This window comes from Salmo trutta, chromosome 14 (genome assembly GCF_901001165.1).
Source record: "Salmo trutta chromosome 14, fSalTru1.1, whole genome shotgun sequence".
NCBI lineage: Eukaryota > Metazoa > Chordata > Actinopteri > Salmoniformes > Salmonidae > Salmo > Salmo trutta.
The window spans coordinates 11,555,408-11,578,419 of NC_042970.1; the positions used below are offsets into that span (position 1 = coordinate 11,555,408).

At 42.6% G+C, this 23,012-nt stretch overlaps 1 protein-coding gene across 1 annotated transcript; it reads left to right on the top strand.

The window, feature by feature from the left end:
* The first annotated feature begins 565 nt into the window (after nt 1–565).
* LOC115207388 (zinc finger protein 287) lies at nt 566–22,748 on the top strand. Its single transcript, XM_029774428.1, has 2 exons — nt 566–945; nt 20,739–22,748. Exons 1-2 carry the CDS (start codon nt 753–755, stop codon nt 21,911–21,913), a joined length of 1,368 nt encoding a protein of 455 aa, XP_029630288.1. The 5' UTR covers nt 566–752; the 3' UTR covers nt 21,914–22,748.
* The last annotated feature ends 264 nt before the right edge of the window (nt 22,749–23,012 follow it).

Below are 23,012 nucleotides of genomic sequence, written 5' to 3' on the forward strand. Positions count from 1 at the left end.
GGTGCTACAAACCCATGGAAGGATTAGACAGATGGGTACACAGATAGGATTTACTTGGGTCCCAGCTGATGTGGAGGGGAACAAGGCAGTTGATGTACTGGCTAAATAAGCACTTAGTAGTGGGGATGTTGATGTTGTAGTTTCAATGAGCAAGGCAGAGGCAAAAAGCCTGATATGGACAGTGATGGTGCAGAGATGGCAGGAGTAGTGGAATAGAGATACTAAGGGCAGAGAGGAGGCTATTTTTTACAAGATTATGGGTGGGACACAGCCGGTTGAATAAGAACTTAAATGTGATAGGAACGCATCTAACAGGAAAGTGTGATTATTGCCAGGAAACAGAGACCATGGAGCATGTATTGCCACAGTGGGCAGTATCAGAGGGAAAGAGAGAGGTTGGGGTCTAGCATGAGGGAGAAGGGGATATAGGACATTAGTTTAAAGAGTATTTTGAGGGGAATGTCTAAAATATTTAGTTATATTTTTTTAAGTGCAACGGGCTGGTTGGTAATATTTCGTTTCTCCCCGTCTCTGGCCCACACTCCAGTACTGTAGGTGGCGGTAATGCACCATAACGTTGGATGCCAACCGCAGATAAACCTCACCGAAGAAGAATGGAGCCTTTCCGACTTTTCCGTGAGGATGCTTTTATTTGGAAAATGTGCGAAATTCCGTGACCCGGAAGTATTTTTTTTGTGTTGCTGACGAGACACTTATTTGAGGTCGTCTGCTCGTCTTTCACGCTACTGAAAATGTCCAAACTACAGGTGTTGAATGCGTTTCTTACTCAGAAATTAACAGCGGTGGCTGTGGAGATATTTGGGGCAGTGGAGAAAATGATAACAGTGTATGAGGAAGAAATGTCCCGCTCAAACGAGGAGAGCCAACGACTACAAAGACTACTGGATTCTGTTTACAAACCAGAGATAAGATTACATAAAACAGGTTTGTAGCTAGCTAGCTAACTGACTGACTGACTGACTGACTGACTGACTGGGGAGGGTCACGTGTTTTTTATTTAAATCTAATCCAGGGGAGGGTCATGTTATTTGTAATTATGAAATGTCAATATTGATCAGTGTTTTAGAATTATTTGCTTATTAGCCTATACGCTGAGTGTACAAAACATTAAGGACACATTAAGGGTAGTCTATCATGTCTTTCCGTGACATAGACTGATCAGGTGAAAGCTCTAACTTATTGATGTCATTTGTTAAATCCACTTCAGTCAGTGTAGATGAAGGGGAGGAGACAGGTTAAATAAGGATGTTTAAGCCTTGAGACAATTGGTGAATGGTCAAGACAAAATATTTAAGTGCAAAAAGAAATGCAACAATGAACGAGTATGGTAGTAACTGCCAGGCGTATTGGTTTGTGTCAAGAACTGCCACGCTGCTGGGTTTTTCACGCTCGACAGTTTCCAGTGTATCAAGAATGGTCCACCACCCAAAGGACATCCAGCCAACTTGACACAACTGTGGGAGGCATTGGCGTTAACATGAGCTAGCATCCCGGTGGAACTTTTTTGACACCTTGTAGAGTCCATGCCCAGACGAATTGAGACTGTATGATGGCTAAAGGGGAGGTGCAACTCAGTATTAGGAAGGTGCCCTTAATGTTTTGTACATCGATGCTGCCCCTCATGATTCTCTGCTGGAGCGCCATGTCAAGTGCGCCTCTAAGCTATTTAGCGTGGTCTCAATCAAATGATCCATAGCATATAGGCTACAAAGTGCATGCTCGGAGAAGCGCAGTTATATTTCTAAGAGCTGTTGGGGTCATGTAAATAAAACTAGGCTGCATGGATAGTCCAACCCTGAGCCCCAGCCTGCTCAGCTAATCAAAAACGTTTTTGTGTTGCTGCTTAACCATTGACTGTGTTGCTGCTTAACCATTGACTGTGTTGCTGCTTAACCATTGACTGTGTTGCTGCTTAACCATTGACTGTGTTGCTGCTTAACCATTGACTGTGTTGCTGCTTAACCATTGACTGTGTTGCTGCTTAACCATTGACTGTGTTGCTGCTTAACCATTGACTGTGTTGCTGCTTAACCATTGACTGTGTTGCTGCTTAACCATTGACTGTGCTGCGTAGGTGGCAGATAAGGAGAGTCAAAGGTTTCTAACGTAAATATATTTTATTTTCTTGCTGCTTAACCATTGACTGCGTTGCTGCTTAACCATTGACTGTGTTGCTGCTTAACCATTGACTGTGTTGCTGCTTAACCATTGACTGTGTTGCTGCTTAACCATTGACTGTGTTGCTGCTTAACCATTGACTGTGTTGCTGCTTAACCATTGACTGTGTTGCTGCTTAACCATTGACTGTGCTGCGTAGGTGGCAGATAAGGAGAGTCAAAGGTTTCTAACGTAAATATATTTTATTTTCTTGCTGCTTAACCATTGACTGTGTTGCTGCTTAACCATTGACTGTGTTGCTGCTTAACCATTGACTGTGTTGCTGCTTAACCATTGACTGTGTTGCTGCTTAACCATTGACTGTGCTGCGTAGGTGGCAGATAAGGAGAGTCAAAGGTTTCTAACGTAAATATATTTTATTTTCTTGCTCGTGGACTAGACTATAGCCTATATTCTGTTCAGTTTGAGGAGGAGGAACAGAGGTCAACTTTGATAGCTTGCTACTTCTATCATTTATTTGATCAAAAACACTTTCTTGCCCATTATGTATTTATCAGAGTTATTGTGAAGTCAATAACTTACATTGTGGTGCTGAAACATAAAGCAGCAGCTGCGGAAATAGACAGCTCGTGGTGCTGAAAGTAGACAGAATTCATTTCAACAGTCTTCATTTTAATTAGACTGAACAAGAGGGCTTTATGTTGGAGCTTATTTCTTCTAATTTAAGAAATGAGGTAGGCCTAGCTTTTTGACGGATGAAATTGGGCTACAGGCTGCTATATCCATTGATTTGTCAGTCAATTCTTCCACCCACCATGCACTCTTTAAATAGCCTACCTCCATGTCAGTGAAGGGCTGTTAAAGCCAAGACTCTAATTGAGGGGTATGAGATGGTATGCCACAGGCCTACCTTTTTTATTAAAGAAAATGCCCCCAAAATCACAGGCCTACCCCTTGTTAGATTAGCATTTTGAAGAAAATAAAATGGATCCGATTATATAAAGTGATCTATAACAGGCTTTGGTGCGCAATGCTTTTATGCTACAAACAAGCTGTAAAATACCCGGGAAAGACGTGACTCTGATGCATATGGGGATATCATTGTTTTGCTTCTTTGACATTCAAAGGCTGATTTTTGCTTGGCAAGTAATGTAATTCTGTCATTATCAATTCATTAAGATATTTACTTTCTGTACAATATATGTTTAAACCCTGACAGCTTTTAGGGAAGCACTTGTAAGCCATGGAAGAAGTGTAGCCAGCAGTTAATCTTACATTTTTCTGCGTCGGTAGGCCTACTCTGTCTGGGGTGGAAGGGTAGGCCTGACTTTTTGAAAATACCATGCACAGATCCCTATTATTTGCAAACAAAGACAGTTTCGTTGCAAACATGACACACTGATTTGGCATTGTATAAGTTAAACACAGGCCTATGTCTCTGTCCATTCTTAGCCTCTAATTTTGGTAATTTTTATAGCATTAAAATAAGATTCAGCTAAAGTAAAATGATCTAATGCTCTGGTCTGTCCAAGAAGTGAGATGTAAACAGTAGACATGTTCTCTCCTATCCACTTTGTTTTTATTATTTTGGGTAAAGGGTAGTATATATATTTTCATTCATTCAAGTGTTCAGGCCAAGGAGGGGTTTAGGTTAAATATTCTCAATAAAAATGCAACATGCAACAATTAAAGATTTTACTGAGTTACAGTTCATATAAGGAAGTCTGTCAATTAAAATAAATAAATAATGCCCTAAGCTATGGATTTCACATGAGTAAGAATACAGATATGCATCTGTTGGTCACAGATAAAATAAAAATAAAAAGTAAGGTAGGGGAGTGGATCAGAAAACCAGTCAATATCTGGTGTGACCACCATTTGCCTCATGCAGCGTGGCATCTCCTTCGCATAGTTGATCAGGCTATTGATTGTGGCCTGTGGAATGTTGTCCCACTCCACTTCGATGGCTCAGCAAAATGGCGCCGGAAGAAATGGCAGCAGTTTTACGGGCACCCAACCAATTGTGCTATTATGTGGGGTTTTTTTTGCGTTAGTTGTAACTTATTTGGTATATAATGTTTCTGCAACCGTATCTTACGGCAAAAAAGAGCTTCTGGATATCAGGACAGCGATCACTCACCTCGGATTAGACAAAGATGTTTTCTTCAACAAGCAGGAAGCACAGGACATTCTCCAAAAACCCGACAGGGCCAACATCCCCGCTATTTGCAAGAGGAGGAGACGCAGGTACAGAGGACACAGAGCAGGATGCCTCGTGAGGACCCGCAGGAGGCGAGTGGGAAAGCTGCCATTACAGTCTATATTACTGGCCAACGTGCAATCACTGGACAATAAATTAGACGAGGTACGATCACGAATATCCTACCAATGGGACATCAAAAACTGTAATATCCTATGTTTCACGGAATCGTGGTTGAATGACAACATGGATATTCAGCTAGTGGGATATACGCTGCACCGGCAGGATAGAACAGCACACTCCGGTAAGACGAGGGGGGGCGGTCTGCATATTTGTAAACAGCTGGTGTACGAAATCTAAGGAAGTCTCTAGATTTTGGTCGCCTGAAGTAGAGTGTATATTGTGATAAATTGCAGGCCACACTACTTGCCTAGAGAGTTCTCAGCTACACTTTTCGTGGCTGTTTATTTACCACCACAGACAGATGCTGGCACTAAGACCGCACTCAGTCAGCTGTATAAGGAAATAAGCAAACAGGAAACCACTCACCCAGAGGCGGCGCTCCAAGTGGCCAGAGACTTTAATGCAGGGAAACTTAAATAATTTCTACCAAATTTCTATCAACATGTTAAATGTGCAAACCAGAGGGAAAAAAATTCTCTCTCACCTGTACTCCACACACAGAGACGCGTACAAAGCTCTCCCTCGCCCTCCATTTGGTAAATCCGACCACAACTCTATCCTCCTGATTCCTGCTTACAAGCAAAAATTAAAGCAGGAAGCACCAGTGACTCGGTCAATAAAAAAAGTGGTCAGACGAAGCAGATGCTAAACTACAGGACTGTTTTGCTATCACAGACTGGAACATGTTCTGGGATTCTTCCGATGGCATTGAGGAGTACACCACACCAGTCACTGGCTTTATCAATAAGTGCATCGAGGACGTTGTCTCCACTAAGACTATACGTACATACCCTAACCAGAAGCCATGGATTACAGGCAACATTCACACTGAGCTAAAGGCTAGAGATGCCGCTTTCAAGGAGTGGGACTAACCCGGAAGCTTACAAGAAATCCTGCTATGCCCTGCGACGAACCATCAAACAGGCAAAGTGTCAATACAGGGCTAAGATTGAATCATACTACACCGGCTCTGATGCTCGAATTATGTGGCAGGGCTTGCAAACTATTACAGACTAAAAAGGGTAGCACAGCCGCGAGCTGCGTGACACAAGCCTAGTGACACAAGCCTACCAGACGAGCTAAATCACTTATGCATGCTTCGAGGAAAGCTGCACTGAGGCATGCATGAGAGCATCAACTGTTCCGGACGACTGTGTGATCACGCTCTCCGTAGCCGACGTGAGTAAGAACTTTAAACAGGTCAACATACACATGGCTGCGGGGCCAGACGGATTACCAGGACGTGTGCTCCACTGGACAAAAGGAACACTTATGTGAAAATGCTATTCATTGACTACAGCTCAGCTCATAGTACCCTCGAAGCTCATCACTAAGCCAAGGATCCTGGGACTAAACACCTCCCTCTGCAACTGGATCCTGGACTTCCTGATGAGCTGCCCCCAGGTGGTGAGGGTAGGTAGCAACACATCTGACACACTGATCCTCAACACTGGAGCCCCCCAGGGCTGCGTGCTCAGTCCCCTCCTGTACTCCCTGTTCACCCACGACTGCATGGCCAGGCACGACTCCAACACAATCATTAAGTTTGCAGACAACACAACAGTGGTAGGCCTGATCACCGACAATGACGAGACAGCCTATAGGGAGGAGGTTAGAGACCTGGCCGGGTGGTGCCAGAATAACGACCTATCCCTCAATGTAACCAAGACTAAGGAGATGATTGTAGACTACAGGAAAGGGAGGACCGAGCACGCCCCCATTCTCATCGACGGGGCTGTAGTGGAGCAGGTTGAGAGCTTCAAGTTCCTTGGTGTCCACATCACCAACAAACTAGAATGGTCAAAACACACCAAGACGGTCGTGAAGAGGACACGACAAAGCCTATTCCCCCTCAGGAAACTAAAAAGATTTGGCATGGGTCCTGAGATCCTCAAAAGGTTCTACAGCTGCAACATCGAGAGCATCCTGACTGGTTGCATCACTGCCTGGTACGGCAGTTGCTTGGCTTCCGACCGCAAGGCACCACAGAGGGCAGTGCATATGGCCCAGTACATCACTGGGGCTAAGTTGCCTGCCATCCAGGACCTCTACACCAGGCAGTGTCAGAGGAAGGCCCTAAAAATTGTCAAAGATCCCAGCCACCCCAGTCATAGACTGTTCTCTTTACTACCGCATGGCAAGCGGTGCCGGAGGGCCAAGTCTAGGACAAAAAGGCTTCTCAACAGCTTTAACCCCAAAGCCATAAGACTCCTGAACAGGTAATCAAATGGCTACCTGGACTATTTGCATTGTGTGCCCCACCCAACCCCTCTTTTACGCTGCTGCTACTCTGTTTATCATATATGCATGGTCACTTTAACGATACATTCATGTACGTACTACCTCAATTGGCCCGACCAACCAGTGCTCCTGCACATTGGCTAACTGCATTGTCCCACCACCCGCCAACCCCTCTTTTACGCTACTGCTACTCTCTGTTCATCATACAGTTGAAGTCGTAAGTTTACATACACTTAGGTTGGAGTCATTAAAACTCATTTTTCAACCACTCCACAAATTTCTTGTTCACAAACTATAGTTTTGGCAAGTCAGTTAGGACATCTACTTTGTGCATGACAAGTTTTTTTCCAACAATTGTTTACAGACAGATTATTTCACTTATAATTCACTGTATCACAATTCCAGTGGGTCAGAAGTTTACATACACTAAGTTGACTGTGCCTTTTAAAGAGCTTGAAAAATTCCAGAAAATGATGTAGAAGCTTCTGATAGGCTAATTGAAATAATTTGAGTCAATTGGAAGTTTAACTATGGATGTATTTCAAGGCCTACCTTCAAATTCAGTGCCTCTTTGCTTGACATCCTTGGAAAATCAAAAGAAATCAGCAAATACCTCAGAAAAAACATTGTAGACCTCCACAAGTCTGGTTTATCCTTGGGAGCAATTTCCAAATGCCTGAATGTACCACGTTCATCTGCACAAACAATAGTACGCAGGTATAAACACAATGGGACCATGCAGCTGTCATACCGCTCAGGAAGGAGACGCATTTTGTCTCCCAGAGATGAACGTACTTTGGTGTGAAAAGTGCAAATCAATCCCTTTACAACAGCAAAGGACCTTGTGGAGATGCTTGAGGAAACGGGTACAAAAGTATCTATAGCCACAGTAAAACGAGTCCTATATCGACATAACCTGAAAGGCCGCACAGCAAGGAAGACACTGCCATAAAAAAGCCAGACTACGGTTTGCAACTGCACATGGGGACAAAGATCGTACTCTTTGGAGAAATGTCCTCTGGTCTGATGAAACAAAAATAGAACTGCTTGGCCATAATGACCATCATTATGTTTGGAAGAAAAGGGGGGAGTGCTTCACGGTTGGGATGGTGTTGCAAGCTGAAGAATACCATCCCAACCGTGAATCGTGGGGGTGCTTTGCTGCAGGAGGGACTGGTGCACTACACAAAATAGATGACATAATGAGGATGGAAAATGATGTGGATATATTGAAGCAACATTTCAAGGCATCAGTCAGGAAGTTAAAGCTTGGTCGCAAATGGGTCTTCCAAATGGACATTGACCCCAAGCATACTTTCAAAGTCAAGGTACTGGAGAGGCCATCACAAAGCCCTGACCTCCAGCCTATAGAGAATTTGTGAGCAGAACTGAAAAAGCGTGTGCCTAGAAACCTGACTCGGTTACACCAGCTCTGTCAGGAGAAAAGGGCCAAAATTCAAGCAACTTAATGTGGGAAGCTATGAGGGCTGCGTGGTCCCATGGTGTTTATACCTGCATACTATTGTTTGTACAGATGAACGTGGTACCTTCAGGCATTTGGAAATTGCTCCCAAGGATGAGCCGGACTTGTGGAGGTCTACAATTTATTTTTCTGTGGTCTTGACTGGTTTCTTTTGATTTTCCAAGGATGTCAAGCAAAGAGGCACTGAGTTTGAAGGTAGGCCTTGAAATACATCCACAGGTACACCTCCAATTGACTCAAATTATGTCAATTAGCCTATCAGAAGCTTCTAAAGCCATTACATAATTTTCTGGAATTTTCAGTCAACTTAGTGAATGTAAACTTCCAACTTCAATTGTACAGTCGTGGCCAAACGTTTTGAGAATGACACAAATATTAATTTTCAAAGTCTGCTGCCTCAGTTTGTATGATGGCAATTTGCATATACTCCAGAATGTTATGAAGAGTGATCAGATGAATTGCAATTAATTAATTCAGAAGCTTCCAAAGCCATGACTTTCATTTTCAGGAATTTTGCAAGCTGTTTTAAAGGCACAGTCTGTGGAGTGGTTGAAAAATAAGTTTTTATGTCTCCAACCTAAGTGTATGTAAACTTCCGACTTCAACTGTATATACAGTGCATTCAGAAAGTATTCAGACTAGAGGTCGACCGATTATGATTTTAACGCCGATACCGATTATTGGAGGGCCCAAAAAAAGCCGATACCGATTTAAATCGGCCGATTTGTAATAATGACAATTACAACAATACTGAATTAACACTTATTTTAACTGAATATAATATATCAATCTATTTAGCCTCAAATAAATAATGAAACATGTTCAATTTGGTTTAAATAATGCAAAAACAAAGTGTTGGAGAAGAAAGTAAAAGTGCAATATGTGCCATGTAAAAAGGCTAACGTGTAAGTTCCTTGCTCAGAACATGAGAACATATGAAAGCTGGTGGTTCCTTTTAACATGAGTCTTCAATATTCCCAGGTAAGAAGTTTTAGGTTGTAGTTATTATAGGAATTATAGGACTATTTCTCTCTATACAATTTGTATTTCATATACCTTTGACTATTGGATGTTCTTATAGGCACTTTAGTATTGCCAGTGTAACAGTATAGCTTCCGTCCCCCTCCTCGCTCCTACCTGGGCTCGAACCAGGAACACATCGACAACAGCCACCCTCGAAGCAGCGCTACCCATGTAGAGGAAGGGGAACAACTACTCCCAAGTCTCAGAGCGAGTGACGTTTGAAACGCTATTAGCTCGCACCCGGCTAACTAGCTAGCCATTTAACATCGGTTACACCAGCCTAATCTTGGGAGTTGACAGGCTTGAAGTCATAAGCAACGCAATGCATTGCGAAGGGCTGCTGGCAAACGCACGAAAGTGCTGTTTCAATGAATGCTTACGAGCCTGCTGCTGCCTACCTTTTACATTTAACCTCTCTGGGCTAGGTGGCACCAAATCGTCCCACCTACGTAACAGCCAGTTGAATCCTGTGGCGCGATTTTCAAAACCTTTGAAATGCTATTACTTAAATTTCTCAAACATATGACTATTTTACAGCTATTTAAAGACAAGACTCTCGTTAATCTAACCACACTGTCCGATTTCAAAAAGGCTTTACAACGAAAACAAAACATTAGATTATGTCAGCAGAGTACCCAGCCAGAAATAGACACCCATTTTTCAAGCTAGCATATAATGTCACAAAAACCCAGAAGACAGCTAAATGCAGCACTAACCTTTGATGATCTTCATCAGATGACACACCTAGGACATTATGTTATACAATACATGCATGTCTGTTCAATCAAGTTCATATTTATATCAAAAACCAGCTTTTTACATTAGCATGTGACGTTCAGAAAAAGCATACCCCCCGCAAACTTCCGGGGAATTTACTAACAATTTGCTAAATTACTCACGATAAACGTTCACAAAAAGCATAACAATTATTTTAAGAATTATAGATACATTACTCCTCTATGCACTCGATATGTCTGATTTTAAAATAGCTTTTCGGATGAAGCACATTTTGCAATATTCTAAGTACATAGCCCAGCCATCACGGGCTAGCTATTTAGACACCCACCCAGTTTAGCCTTCACCAAAATCACATTTCCTATAAGAAAAATGGTCTTACCTTTCCTGTTCTTCGTCAGAATGCACTCCCAGGACTTCTACTTCAATAACAAATGTAGGTTTGGTCCCAAATAATCCATCGTTATATCCAAACAGCGGCGTTTTGTTCGTGCGTTCTAGACACTATCAGAATGCTAAATCACGGTCGTGCGCATGGCGCAGAACGTGACAAAACATTTCTAAATATTCCATTACCGTACTTCGAAGCATGTCAACCGCTGTTTAAAATCAATTTTTATGCAATTTATCTCGTAGAAAAGCGATAATATTCCGACCGGGAATCTGCAATTAGCTAAACAGCCGAAGGAAAATACTCCACGGGGTCGAATCACGCACGCGCCTAATTCAATTGTCCTCTGATGGGACACTTGGAAAAGGGGATTCTGTGTTTCAGCCTGAGGCTGCCTCGTCATCGTTCAGGTTTTTCCCGGGTTCTGAGAGCCTATTGGAGCCCTAGGAATTGTCACGTTACAGCTAAGATCCTGACTCTTCAATAAACAGAAGCAAGAACAACAACACCTTGTCAGACAGGGTACTTCCTGCATGAAACCTTCTCAGGTTTTTGCCTGCCATAGGAGTTCTGTTATACTCACAGACACCATTCAAACAGTTTTAGAAACTTTAGGGTGTTTTCTATCCAAACCTTAACAATAATATGCATATTCTAGCTTCTGAGTTGGTGTAGGAGGCAGTTAAAAATGGGCACATATTTTTTCCAAAATTCTCAATGCTGCCCCCTAGCCCGTAGAGGTTAACTGACTTGCCTAGTTAAATAATGGTCTAAAAAAAAAAAAAAAAATTTGCCAAATCGGCATCCAAAAATACTGATTTCCAATTGTTATGAAAACTTGAAATCGGCCCTAATTAATCGGCCATTCCGATTAATCGGTTGACATCTAATTCAGACCACTTGACTTTTCCACATTTTTTTACGTTACAGCCTTATACTAAAACAGATTAAATTGTTTTTTTTCTCATCAATCTACACCCAATACTCCATAATGACAAAGCAAAAACAGGTTTAGACATTTTTACAAATTAATAAAAAACATATTTACCTAAGTAATCAGACCCTTTACTCAGTACTTGTTGAAGCACCTTTGGCAGCGATTACAGCCTCGAGTCTTCTTGGACATGGCACTACAATCTTGGCACACCTGTATTTGGTGAGTTTCTCTCATTCTTCTCTGCATTGGGGCGGCATGGTAGCCTAGTGGTTAGAGCGTTGGACTAGTAACCAAAAGGTTGCACGTTTGAATCCCCGAGCTGACAAGGTACAAATCTGTCGTTCTGCCCCTAAACAGGCAGTTAACCCACTGTTCCGAGGCCGTCATTGAAAATAAGAATTTGTTCTTAACTGACTTGCCTAGTTAAATAAAGGTTAAAAAAAAAATCCTCTCAATCTCTGTCAGGTTGGATGGGGAGCGTCGCTGCATAGCTATTTTTTCAGGTCTCTCCAGAGATCTTCGATCAGGTTCAAGTCCGGGCTCTGGCTGGTCCACTCAAGGACGTTCAGAGACTTGTCCTGAAGCCACTCCTGCGTTGTCTTGGCTGTGTGCTGTTGTTGTCCTGTTGGAAGGTGAACCTTAGACTGGGGCAAAGGTCCTGAGCACTCTGGAGCAAGTTTTCATTAAGGATCTCTCTGTAGGCACAATTGGCCCAGCGTTGTCTGGGTTAGGGGAGGGTTTGGCTGGCCATGATTTCCTTGTCCCATCATGCTCTAGCGACACCTTGTGGCGGGTCATCCCCCTGCAAGCTGACTTCAGTCGGCAGTTGTACTATTTCTTTCCTCCGACACATTGGTGAGGCTGGCTTCCGGGTTAAGTGAGCAGTGTATCAAGTAGCAGTCTGGCTTGGCAGGGTCGTGTTTCATAGGATGCATGGCTCTTGACCTTCGCCTCTCCCGAATTCGTACGGGAGTTGCAGAGATGGGACAAGACTGTAACTACCAATTTGGGGAGAAAAGGGGGCAAAAGTACAAAAATGATCTCTATGTACTTTGCTCCGTTCATCTTTCCCTCGATCCTGACTAGTCTCCCAGTCCCTGCTGTTGAAAAACATCCCCATAGCATGATACTGCCACCACCATACTTCACCGTAGGGATGGTGCCAGGTTTCCTCCAGACCTGATGCTTGGCATTCAGGCCAAAGACTTAAATCTTGGTTTCATCAGACCAGAGAATCTTATTCCTCATGGTTTGAGTCTTTAGGTGCATCTTGGCAAACTCCAAGCGGGCTGTCATTTCCATTTTACTGAGGAGTGGCTTCCGTCTGGCCACTCTACCATAAAGGCCTGATTGATGGAGTGCTACAGAGATGGTTGTCCTTCTGGAAGTTTCTCCACATGGTCACTCTGACAGAGGTCCAGAGTTCCTATCGGGTTCTTGGTCACATCCTTCCTTGACTAAGGCGCTTCTCCCCCGATTGCTCAGTTTCGTCGGACGGCCAGCTCTAGAAAGTGGTGGTTCCAAACTTCTTCCATTTTAAGAGTGATGTAGGCCACTGTGTTCTTGGGGACCTTCAATGCTGCAGAAATGTTTTTGGTACCCTTCCCCAGATCTGTTTCTTGATACAATCCTGTCTCTCAACTCCACAGACAATTCCTTCGACCTCATGGCTTGTTTTTTTGCTCTGACATGCACTGTCAACTGTGGGACCTTTATATAGACAGGTGTGTGCTTTTTATAAATCATGTCCAATCATTTGAATTTACCACATATGGACTCCAAGTTGTAGAAACATCTCAAGGATGATCAATGAAAACGGGATGCACCTGAGCTCAACTTCTAGTCTCATAGCAAAGGGTCTGAATACTTATGTAAATAAGGTATTTCAGTTTTTGATATGTAGTAAATTTGCTAAAACTTCTAAACCTGTTTTTGCTTTGTCATTATGCGGAATTGTGTGTAGATTGAGGAAATATTTAATCCAGTTTAGAATAAGGCTGTAACGTAACATTTGGAAAAAGGCAAGGGGTCTGTATACTTTCCGAATGCACTGTATATATGTGCCCATCTCAGTGAACTAATCCATTGCAGAGGCAGGCCTAGACTAAAAGACAATTTATGCTTGATCCGGAAATGTGGTCGTAGGCTCCATATGGAGGGTGTGACGAAATTGCTCAGCCTCCCGAGGCATGCAGAGGTCAAATCAAGCTCCGTACCGCATCGTCATGCACCTCCCTTCTCAAAGTAAGGTTTTCTTCACCTCAAACAGCAGGCAAACTAAGTCTGTTTTTACATCCATTGAGGATTACAATACTTCCTCAATGTGTTTGAAAAATCTTTCCAGCTCTCTCCCTTTTGATAACCACTCAGCGTGAAAGGGAAAAATGTCATGCTCTGATCCAATGGAAACATCATAAAATAGGCCTACCTGATTACTTCTTATTAGTGCTTGACTAGGTTCCGATTTTCATTTTGGGTGCTGGTACTCTTTTATATTTAGGTGCAGGAGCTCCACAATACTTTTGAGCTAATATTCTATAAGAGGAACAGGAGCTCAAGCAGTAGAACATTTGAGGTGCCGGTACTCGTCTCCGGTGAGCTCCTGCCCAAATCAAGCACTGCTTCTTATCCCTTGCACAAATAGCCTACAGCTGTGTCTGTCCCAAGCTTACTGGCACAGGAAACTCTGAAGGCCCAGAATATTTTATACGTTTCAAGTTTGGCTACACATGGCCTGTCTGCAACAATGTGATTTATAGGATATTTTATCAGGGTTTTTTTTTACCTGCAGGTTGCAATGTTTTTATTTGTTTGCTTTATGTAGGCTATTTCTACATAGTTGGAAATGGTAAAATAAGTTACTTTTTAGGTTTATAATTTTAATTAACCACATGAATGATTTTGAGACATGAAGACGTTTATTATAAATTAAATAACTGTTTCACGAAAAAGTGCATATGAAAACCATAACTGGCACGCAGATCGGTAGAAATTGTAAGATAAATTGCCATTCCACATGAGAAAGGTTGCCGACTCCTCATGTTGCCTATTACAGGCAACTTCAGGAGGGTAACGGCAGAAGGTGCCAAAGCCATCAGGAGCGGGAGGAGGATAGTTGGTTAAGGTTTTTCTTCTTCTAGATCTCTGGCGCCCTCAAGGCATTTAATCAAACTGTAAGCTTTAAGCATCAGACAAGCTCAATGCATAAAGTTGATTTTATTAAAACAGTGTATTTTTCCATATACTGAAACACCCTATAGGTCAAAAGTTTTGGAACACCTACTCATTCAAGGGTTTTTCTTTATTTTTACTATTTTCTACATTGTAGAATAATAGTGAAGACATCAACTTTGAAATAACATATGGAATCTTGTAGTAACCAAAAAAGTGTTAAACAAATCAAAATATTTTTAAGATTCTTCAAATAGCCACTTTTTTTTTCTTGATGAAAGCTTTGCACCCTCTTGGCATTCTCTCAACCAGCTTCATGAGGTAATCTCCTGGAATGCATTTCAATTAACAGGTGTGCCTTACGTTAATTTGTGGAATTTCTTTCCTTCTTAATGTGTTTGAACCAATCAGTTGTGTTGTGACGACAAGGTAGGTGGGTATACAGAAGAGAGCCCTATTTTGGAAAAGACCAAGTCCATATTATGGCAATGATAAGAGAATTATCTAATAAAGGTAAATGAATGAAGAATCCATTATTAATTAGTAGTTATGTAGCATGGGTAATGAATAATTAAAGTACTGAACGTTAGTCCCATAAGGTCTAGTAGAGACCCGGAAGGGAGAGAAATGTATGTGTGTGTGTGTGTGTGTGTGTGTGAAAAGAGACCGGGAGTAGCCTTCAAGGTTCATAAGGATATCATAAGGTGAATGCACCAATTTGTAAGTCGCTCTGGATAAGAGCGTCTGCTAAATGACTTAAATGTAATGTAAATGTAATGTTCCCTTAATCTCGGGGGAAAGGAACAGGCAGCGCTGGATAGTGATTAACAGTGGTGAGAAGTCCGGGGAGGGATACTATTCACCTACTGTTTGTGTGTATGTATGTGCGTAGGTTATCTACTGTTTGTGTGGAGGTGTGTGCGTAAGCGGAGAGAGAGGATAAGATGAACTTCTTTGTTAATGTTGGGCAGAAAGTTCTCTGAATAAACCGTATGAACTTTTTGCAGATGCTGAGTCTTTGCCTAATTATTAACCCATTGTCTTACAAACCTTGGGAATTAGTCAAGGCCTATTGATTGTTAATTATTATAATTGGGATAGAATAATTCCCATAACAGGCAAGAACAGTTCAAATATGCAAAGAGAAACGACAGTCCATCATTACTTTAAGACATGAAGGTCAGTCAATACGGAACATTTCAAGAACTTGGAAAGTTTCTTCAAGTGCAGTCGCAAAAACCATCAAGCGCTATGCTGAAACTGGCTCACATGAGGACCGCCACAGAAATGGAAGACCCAGAGTTACCTCTGCTGCAGAGGATAAGTTCATTAGAGTTACAAGCTTCAGAAATTGCAGCCTAAATAAATGCTTCACAGAGTTCAAGTAAACGACACATCTCAACTTCAACTGTTCAGAGGAGACTGTATGAATCAGGACTTCATGGTTGAATTGCTGCAAAGAAACCACTAACGGACACCAATAATAATAACAAGACTTGCTTGGGCCAAGAAACATGAGCAATGGACATTAGACAGGTGGAAATTTGTCCTTTGGTCTGGAGTCCAAATAGAGATTTTTGGTTCCAACTGCTGTCTTTGTGAAATGCAGTGTTGGTGAACGGATGATCTCCGCATGTGTATTTCCCACCGTAAAGCATGGAGGAGGTGGTGTTATGGTGTGGGGTTGCTTTGCTGGTGACACTGATTTTATTTATTTTTTATTCAAGTTACACTTAACAAGCATGGGTACCACAGCATTCTGCAGCAATATGCCATCCCATCGGGGCTTAGTGGGACTATAGTGTTTTTCAACAGGACAATGACCCAACACTTCTCCAGGCTGTGTAAGGGCTGTTTTACCAAATAAGGAAAGTGATGGAGTGCTGCATCAGATGACCTGGTCTCCACAATCCCCCGACCTCAACCAAATAATAATAATTTTATTTTAAGCCTTTTTCCTCCCCAATTCCGTGGTATCCAATTGGTTGTTAGTCTTGTCCCATCGCTGCAACTCGCCTCAGGAGAGGTTGGAGGTCGAGAGCCGTGCGTCCTCCGAAACACAACCCAGCCAAGCCGCACTGCTTCTTGACACAATGCCCGCTTAACCCAGAAGCCTGCCTCGCCAATGTGTCGGAGGAAACACCTGGCGACCGTGTCAGCGTGCATTTCGCCCGGCCCACCACTGGAGTCACTAGTGTGCAATGCGACAAGAACATTCCTGCCGGCCAAACCCTCCCCTAACCCGGACAACGCTGGGCCAATTGTGCGCCGCCCCATAGGTCTCCCGGTTGCGTAGAGCCTGGACTCGTACCAGGATCTCTAGTGGTACAGCTCGCGCTGCGATGCAGTGCCTTAGACCACTGCGCCACTCGGGAGGTGACCGCAACCAAATTGAGTTGGTTGGGATGAGTCAGACCGCAGAGTGAAGGAAAAGCAGCCAACAAGTGCTCAGCATATGTGGGAACTCCCTCAATACTGTTGGGAAAGCATTCCAAGTGAAGCTGGTTGAGAGAATGCCAAGAGTATGCAAAGCTTTCATCAAGGCAAAGGGTGGCTATTTGAAGAATCTCAAATATAAAATATTTGTGTAACACTTATTTTGGTTACTACATGATTCCATGTGTTATTTCATAGTTTCGTTGTCTTCAATATTATTCTACAATGTAGAAAACAGTAAAAATAAAGAGAAACCCTTGAATGAGTAGGTGTTCTGAAACTTTTGACTGGTAGTGTACACGTTTAAAAATTTCAACCAATCGCTTGGTCGAAAGAACAGATTACTTTCGGTCAACCAATATTTTTGGGGGGGCGGGGTCAACCCTAATTCAGAGTTTGAGAAGCTCCCCACAGAACAGAGAACTGTCAACCACCCTTAACTTGGCGCTACATTATTTATTATTTTGTCGAAACGAGAACCAAGATAGTATCTTCTAAAATGTCTGTCAAATTGCGTTTGAATTTAGAAAATGCTCCTTTATTAAATTGTTTTGCTCCATTAAGTAGTCCAACGATGTCTACGCCACCATCTTGTATATTTAAAATGTTTTACTCATTGATCGAGACAGTTGAGTGTCATCATGACATGTGGTACTTTGTGGTGGACCTAGCTCTCAAACTCTAGGAGGCATTCTGCCTTCTCTCTGCAGTTCTCAGACATTTGCTTCTCCCACGACTGCCTCGTGAACTTCAATCCCAACGCTGTTTTAACGTTTCGGAACGTCAATAATCATCGCTTGTGAAATGGCTTTTGAAACACATGGCCCTTTAACTTTCGTCAGCGAGAAAGAATCCTTCAAATAAGAAAGGTAGACTTACTGTAGCTGTTAAAGATCCATACAGCTATGGGGGCCTGCACTTCCCGAGTTACGCTTACACAGTTGTTCAGAGCATGCTAGATAGCTCATTTAGACAGGTAGTTCGCCTCTTGTCTTCTGTCTGTTTTCCGTAAACAAGCTCTGTAACATGGAGATATGGCCATGTGGGAAGACTAACCTTATCAATGTGGGTATCAATTTAACCTTTTTTTTTCATTTTTTTTTCAATGATTTCTCGCTGATATGAAAGATAAAATCCTTCTACTTCCAATACCTTACGCAAGCGACGTGTGTTAATGTTCAGATTGAGCATTGTGGAGCATAACAAACTCTTCCACCCCCCCCCCCCCATAGTCATTGGATGCCTTCGTCCAATGACTCTAGTGTCATGTAATGGAAATGAGTCATGATCAAGGGCTAAGGTAGCAGCCCACCTGTCTCAATCAATGAGAGATTTGAAATAGACCAGATTTAGACCAATGACTATATATATATATATATATATATATATATATATATATATATATATATATATATATATATATATATATATATATATATATATATATCTGCAATGGCACTGTAGCACTTTGTATGGTTTACACAGTACAACGTGATTTTGAGAATATGCTCATGATGGTGTATTAATGTCTGTTTTGATGGGGTGAAGCCAAAGACAAATTTCCACATTGCGTCGACAATGTTTTTCTAATTCAGAAATGATTAATTGAAGGTGGACTAGGCTTTTTGTGACATTTTGGACTTACCCAGGCCTCCTTTTAAGACTGTTTCATTTGTAGGTGCTACAGAGTAAACATACGTGACATATGTAACTTTACCGCTTGCTCTGTAATATGAGTAGTATTTACATTTCTAACGATTTGCTTAAATTTATGAATACTGACAAATATAAACATAAATATTGAAAATATACCATATTTTATGGCAAATGTTTCAATATATTGTTGAACATAAAATACTACTCATTACAGAGCAAGCGGTAAAGCTTCAAATGACACTTTTGCTTTGTAGCACCTACAGATGAAACATTGTCATAAGAGGCCTGGTTAAGGACAAATTGTTACAATATTCCAACTTCAAATCATTATTTCTTAATCATGCTTTAAGATATACACTGCTCAAAAAAATAAAGGGAACACTAAAATAACACATCCTAGATCTGAATGAATGAAATAATCTTATTAAATACTTTTTTCTTTACATAGTTGAATGTGCTGACAACAAAATCACACAAAAATAATCAATGGAAATCCAATTTATCAACCCATGGAGGTCTGGATTTGGAGTCACAATCAAAATTAAAGTGGAAACCACACTACAGGCTGATCCAACTTTGATGTAATGTCCTTAAAACAAGTCAAAATGAGGCTCAGTAGTGTGTGTGTGTGTGTGTGTGTGGCCTCCACGTGCCTGTATGACCTCCCTACAACGCCTGGGCATGCTCCTGATGAGGTGGCGGATGGCCTCCTGAGGGATCTCCTCCCAGACCTGGACTAAAGCATCCGCCAACTCCTGGACAGTCTGTGGTGCAACGTGGCGTTGGTGGATGGAGCGAGACATGATGTCCCAGATGTGCTCAATTGGATTCAGGTCTGGGGAACGGGCGGGCCAGTCCATAGCATCAATGCCTTCTTCTTGTAGGAACTGCTGACACACTCCAGCCACATGAGGTCTAGCATTGTCTTGCATTAGGAGGAACCCAGGGCCAACCACACCAGTATATGGTCTCACAAGGGGTCTGAGGATCTCATCTCGGTAACTAATGGCAGTCAGGCTACCTCTGGCGAGCACATGGAGGGCTGTGCGCCCCCCCAAAGAAATACCTCCCCACACCATGACTGACCCACCGCCATACCGGTCATGCTGGAGGATGTTGCAGGCAGCAGAACGTTCTCCACGGCGTCTCCAGACTCTGTCACGTCTGTCACATGTGCTCAGTGTGAACCTGCTTTCATCTGTGAAGAGCACAGGGCGCCAGTGGCGAATTTGCCAATCTTGGTGTTCTCTGGCAAATGCCAAACGTCCTGCACGGTGTTGGGCTGTAAGCACAACCCCCACCTGTGGACGTCGGGCCCTCATACCACCCTCATGGAGTCTGTTTCTGACCGTTTGAGCAGACACTTGCACATTTGTGGCCTGCTGGAGGTAATTTTGTAGGGCTCTGGCAGTGCTCCTCCTGCTCCTCCTTGCACAAAGGCGGAGGTAGCGGTCCTGCTACTGGGTTGTTGCCCTCCTACGGCCTCCTCCACGTCTCCTGATGTACTGGCCTGTCTCCTGGTAGCGCCTCCATGCTCTGGACACTACGCTGACAGACACAGCAAACCTTGCCACAGCTCGCATTGATGTGCCATCCTGGATGAGCTGCACTACCTGAGACACTTGTGTGGGTTGTAGACTCCGTCTCATGCTACCACTAGAGTGAAAGCAGCGCCAGCATTCAAAAGTGACCAAAACATCAGCCAGGAAGCATAGGAACTGAGAAGTGGTCTGTGGTCCCCACCTGCAGAACCACTCCTTTATTGGGGGTGTCTTGCTAATTGCCTAGAATTTCCACCTGTTGTCTATTCCATTTGCACAACAGCATGTGAAATGTATTGTCAATCAGTGTTGCTTCCTAAGTGGACAGTTTGATTTCACAGAAGTGTGATTGACTTGGAGTTACATTGTGTTGTTTAAGTGTTCCCTTTATTTTTTGGAGCAGTGTATTTCAAGAATCCTTCTTCCAAAAGGAACCTTCTATGGATTACATTTTGTGAAAATCCCCCAAATCATGGTTTTGTTCTAGTTTCGTGAGGAATCACCCGCAAGTCTTAGTATCAGACTATAAGATGAACAGTATCAAAGTATTGTACATCTTATGTTGGCCTATTTCCCTTATGTTACCTTCTCCATCACTCCAGAACCCCAGCAGCTCACTGTCCCTGTCCCTGAGGAGGTTCCCCCTGAGCAGCAGCACTGTGAGCAGGAGTGGAGCCCAGGTCTGGGGCAGGAGGACTCAGACCCCACACAGATTAAAGAGGAACAGGAGGACCCAGAGCACACACAGATTAAAGAGGAACCGGAGGAGATCATGACCAGACAGGAGGAAGAGCAGCTTCAGGGGCTGGAGTCTGATATCAAAGAGTTCATATTCATTCCTTCCTGTGTGAAAAATGACTATGATCAGGACCCCCCTCAGCCCTCACATCTTTCCCAAACCCTAACAACGCAGACCAGAGAGAGGGACTTAGTATGCTTCAGCACAACTACAGAGATGGAAACTGAACCTGATGGCGAGGTTTACAGAGGAACAGAATCAAACAGTTACTCTCCGCCCTTCCCTGTAGTAAATGGAGCTCAATGTGAAGTCAGTGAAAATGTTAATGGGGGGGTGCCAGTGTTAAAGCTACTACCAGTGTTAAAGCTACTCAAATCAAAGAGAATGCGGACAAATGAGAGCCAAAATTCCAATACCTCTGCAGAGGGCTGGAAAACCGATGTGTTGCCCAATCAGAAATCAGCCAGTCATGGCAATGCTGCTCCTTGTTGTTGCAAAGTGTGTGGGAAGTCTTTTAAATTTTTGGTGGCTTTAATTAATCATGCGCAAACAGTACATGCAAATGATGCGAAACATATATGTGGTGTGTGTGGAAAAAACATGAACTCTTCTCAATGTATGATAGAACACCAACAATCTCACATTGCAGAAAAACCTTTTTGTCATATTTGTGGCAAATGTTTCCATTGTAATGCTAAACTGAGAACGCATATGCGTGTCCACACAGGAGAGAGACCATATTGGTGCCAAAAATGTGGCAAAGGCTTCAGGCAGCAGCAAAACCTGAAAGAGCATATGAGGACTCATACAGCGGAGAAACCGTATCGGTGCGAAGAATGTGGCAAATGCTTCAAACACTCGAGCAGCCTGACCGTGCATATGAGGAACCACACGGGGGAGAGACCATATAAGTGCCATTTTTGTGAGAAATCCTTTGTCTCAGCAAGTAAACGAAGTCTCCACCAACGGATTACATTGGAAAGAACTGGAAACTGTTTCAGTGCAGCCAGTGCAGCAGAAGCTTTAGTCATGTGGTGACCCTGAGAAAGCACATGAAGAACATGCACAAACAGTGCCCCCAATTCCAAACCAACACCGCACTCCTAGTGACTCACTTTGCATTCCTTCCAATGTCACATGTTTCTGAACTTAAGAGGGTCACTTTCAGAATAGAGTTTCTAATTAGCCCCTAACCCCTCAAGAATTTTCACTCATTCATCTTTGGGAGAACAATGAAATCTCATGCAGTGATCATTCAGTGACAGACATGTAATGTACACAGAACCATGTAGTGTGATATACATTTAGATCTTATCCAGAGTGACTTACATTTACTGCGTTCATCTTAAGGCAAGGTTTCCCAAAGTAGGTCCTAGGCCCCCCCCGGGTGCACGTTTTTAGTTTTTTGCTTAGCACTACACAACTGATTTCAAATAATCAAAGTTTGATGTGTTGGTTATAACAATCAGCTATGTAGTGCTAGGGGGAAGAAAATAAAAAAGTTCACCCAGGGGGGACCCAGGACCGACTTTGGGAAACCCTGTCTTAAGGTAACTAGGTGAGACAAGACCATATATCACAGTAATAGTAAAAAAAAAAAAAGTTTTAAAAGGTGAAGATGCTGTAAATATATATAAATGCATCTAGTGACCACTGAACTGCTGTTACTGTAGGATAGACACAGTCCTACACCCTCCCACATTCTGTGGTAATTTATTGTTTGTTTTTTGTCTACCAAGCTGAGAATATATGTAAAATCGGTGCTGTCATGTTTTAGGATGTTCATGTAACGGTGTTGTTATTGAGGCATAGTTTTACTTTGTCTGTAATATCTCTGCTGTGAAAAAATGGAAAATAAAAGTAAAAAAAATAAGCGCTCTCCTTTGTCTTTTGCCGCCATGCAGCTTAGCAAATGTTATAATAAAATAGATATTGAATTGAAATCATTTTAAAAACATGTTTTGGCTTTAGTGTGTATGCTTAGGCTACTTAAGGCATTTAAATCTAGTTAACGATTAACTGAATTGAGAACAGAGACTGAATGCAATATGACATTTTATTAAATAGTTTGGGAAATGGCCTTGTCTCTTGAGGGAAGATCCTCGGAGCCAGATGTGATTGCAATTACGAGAATTTG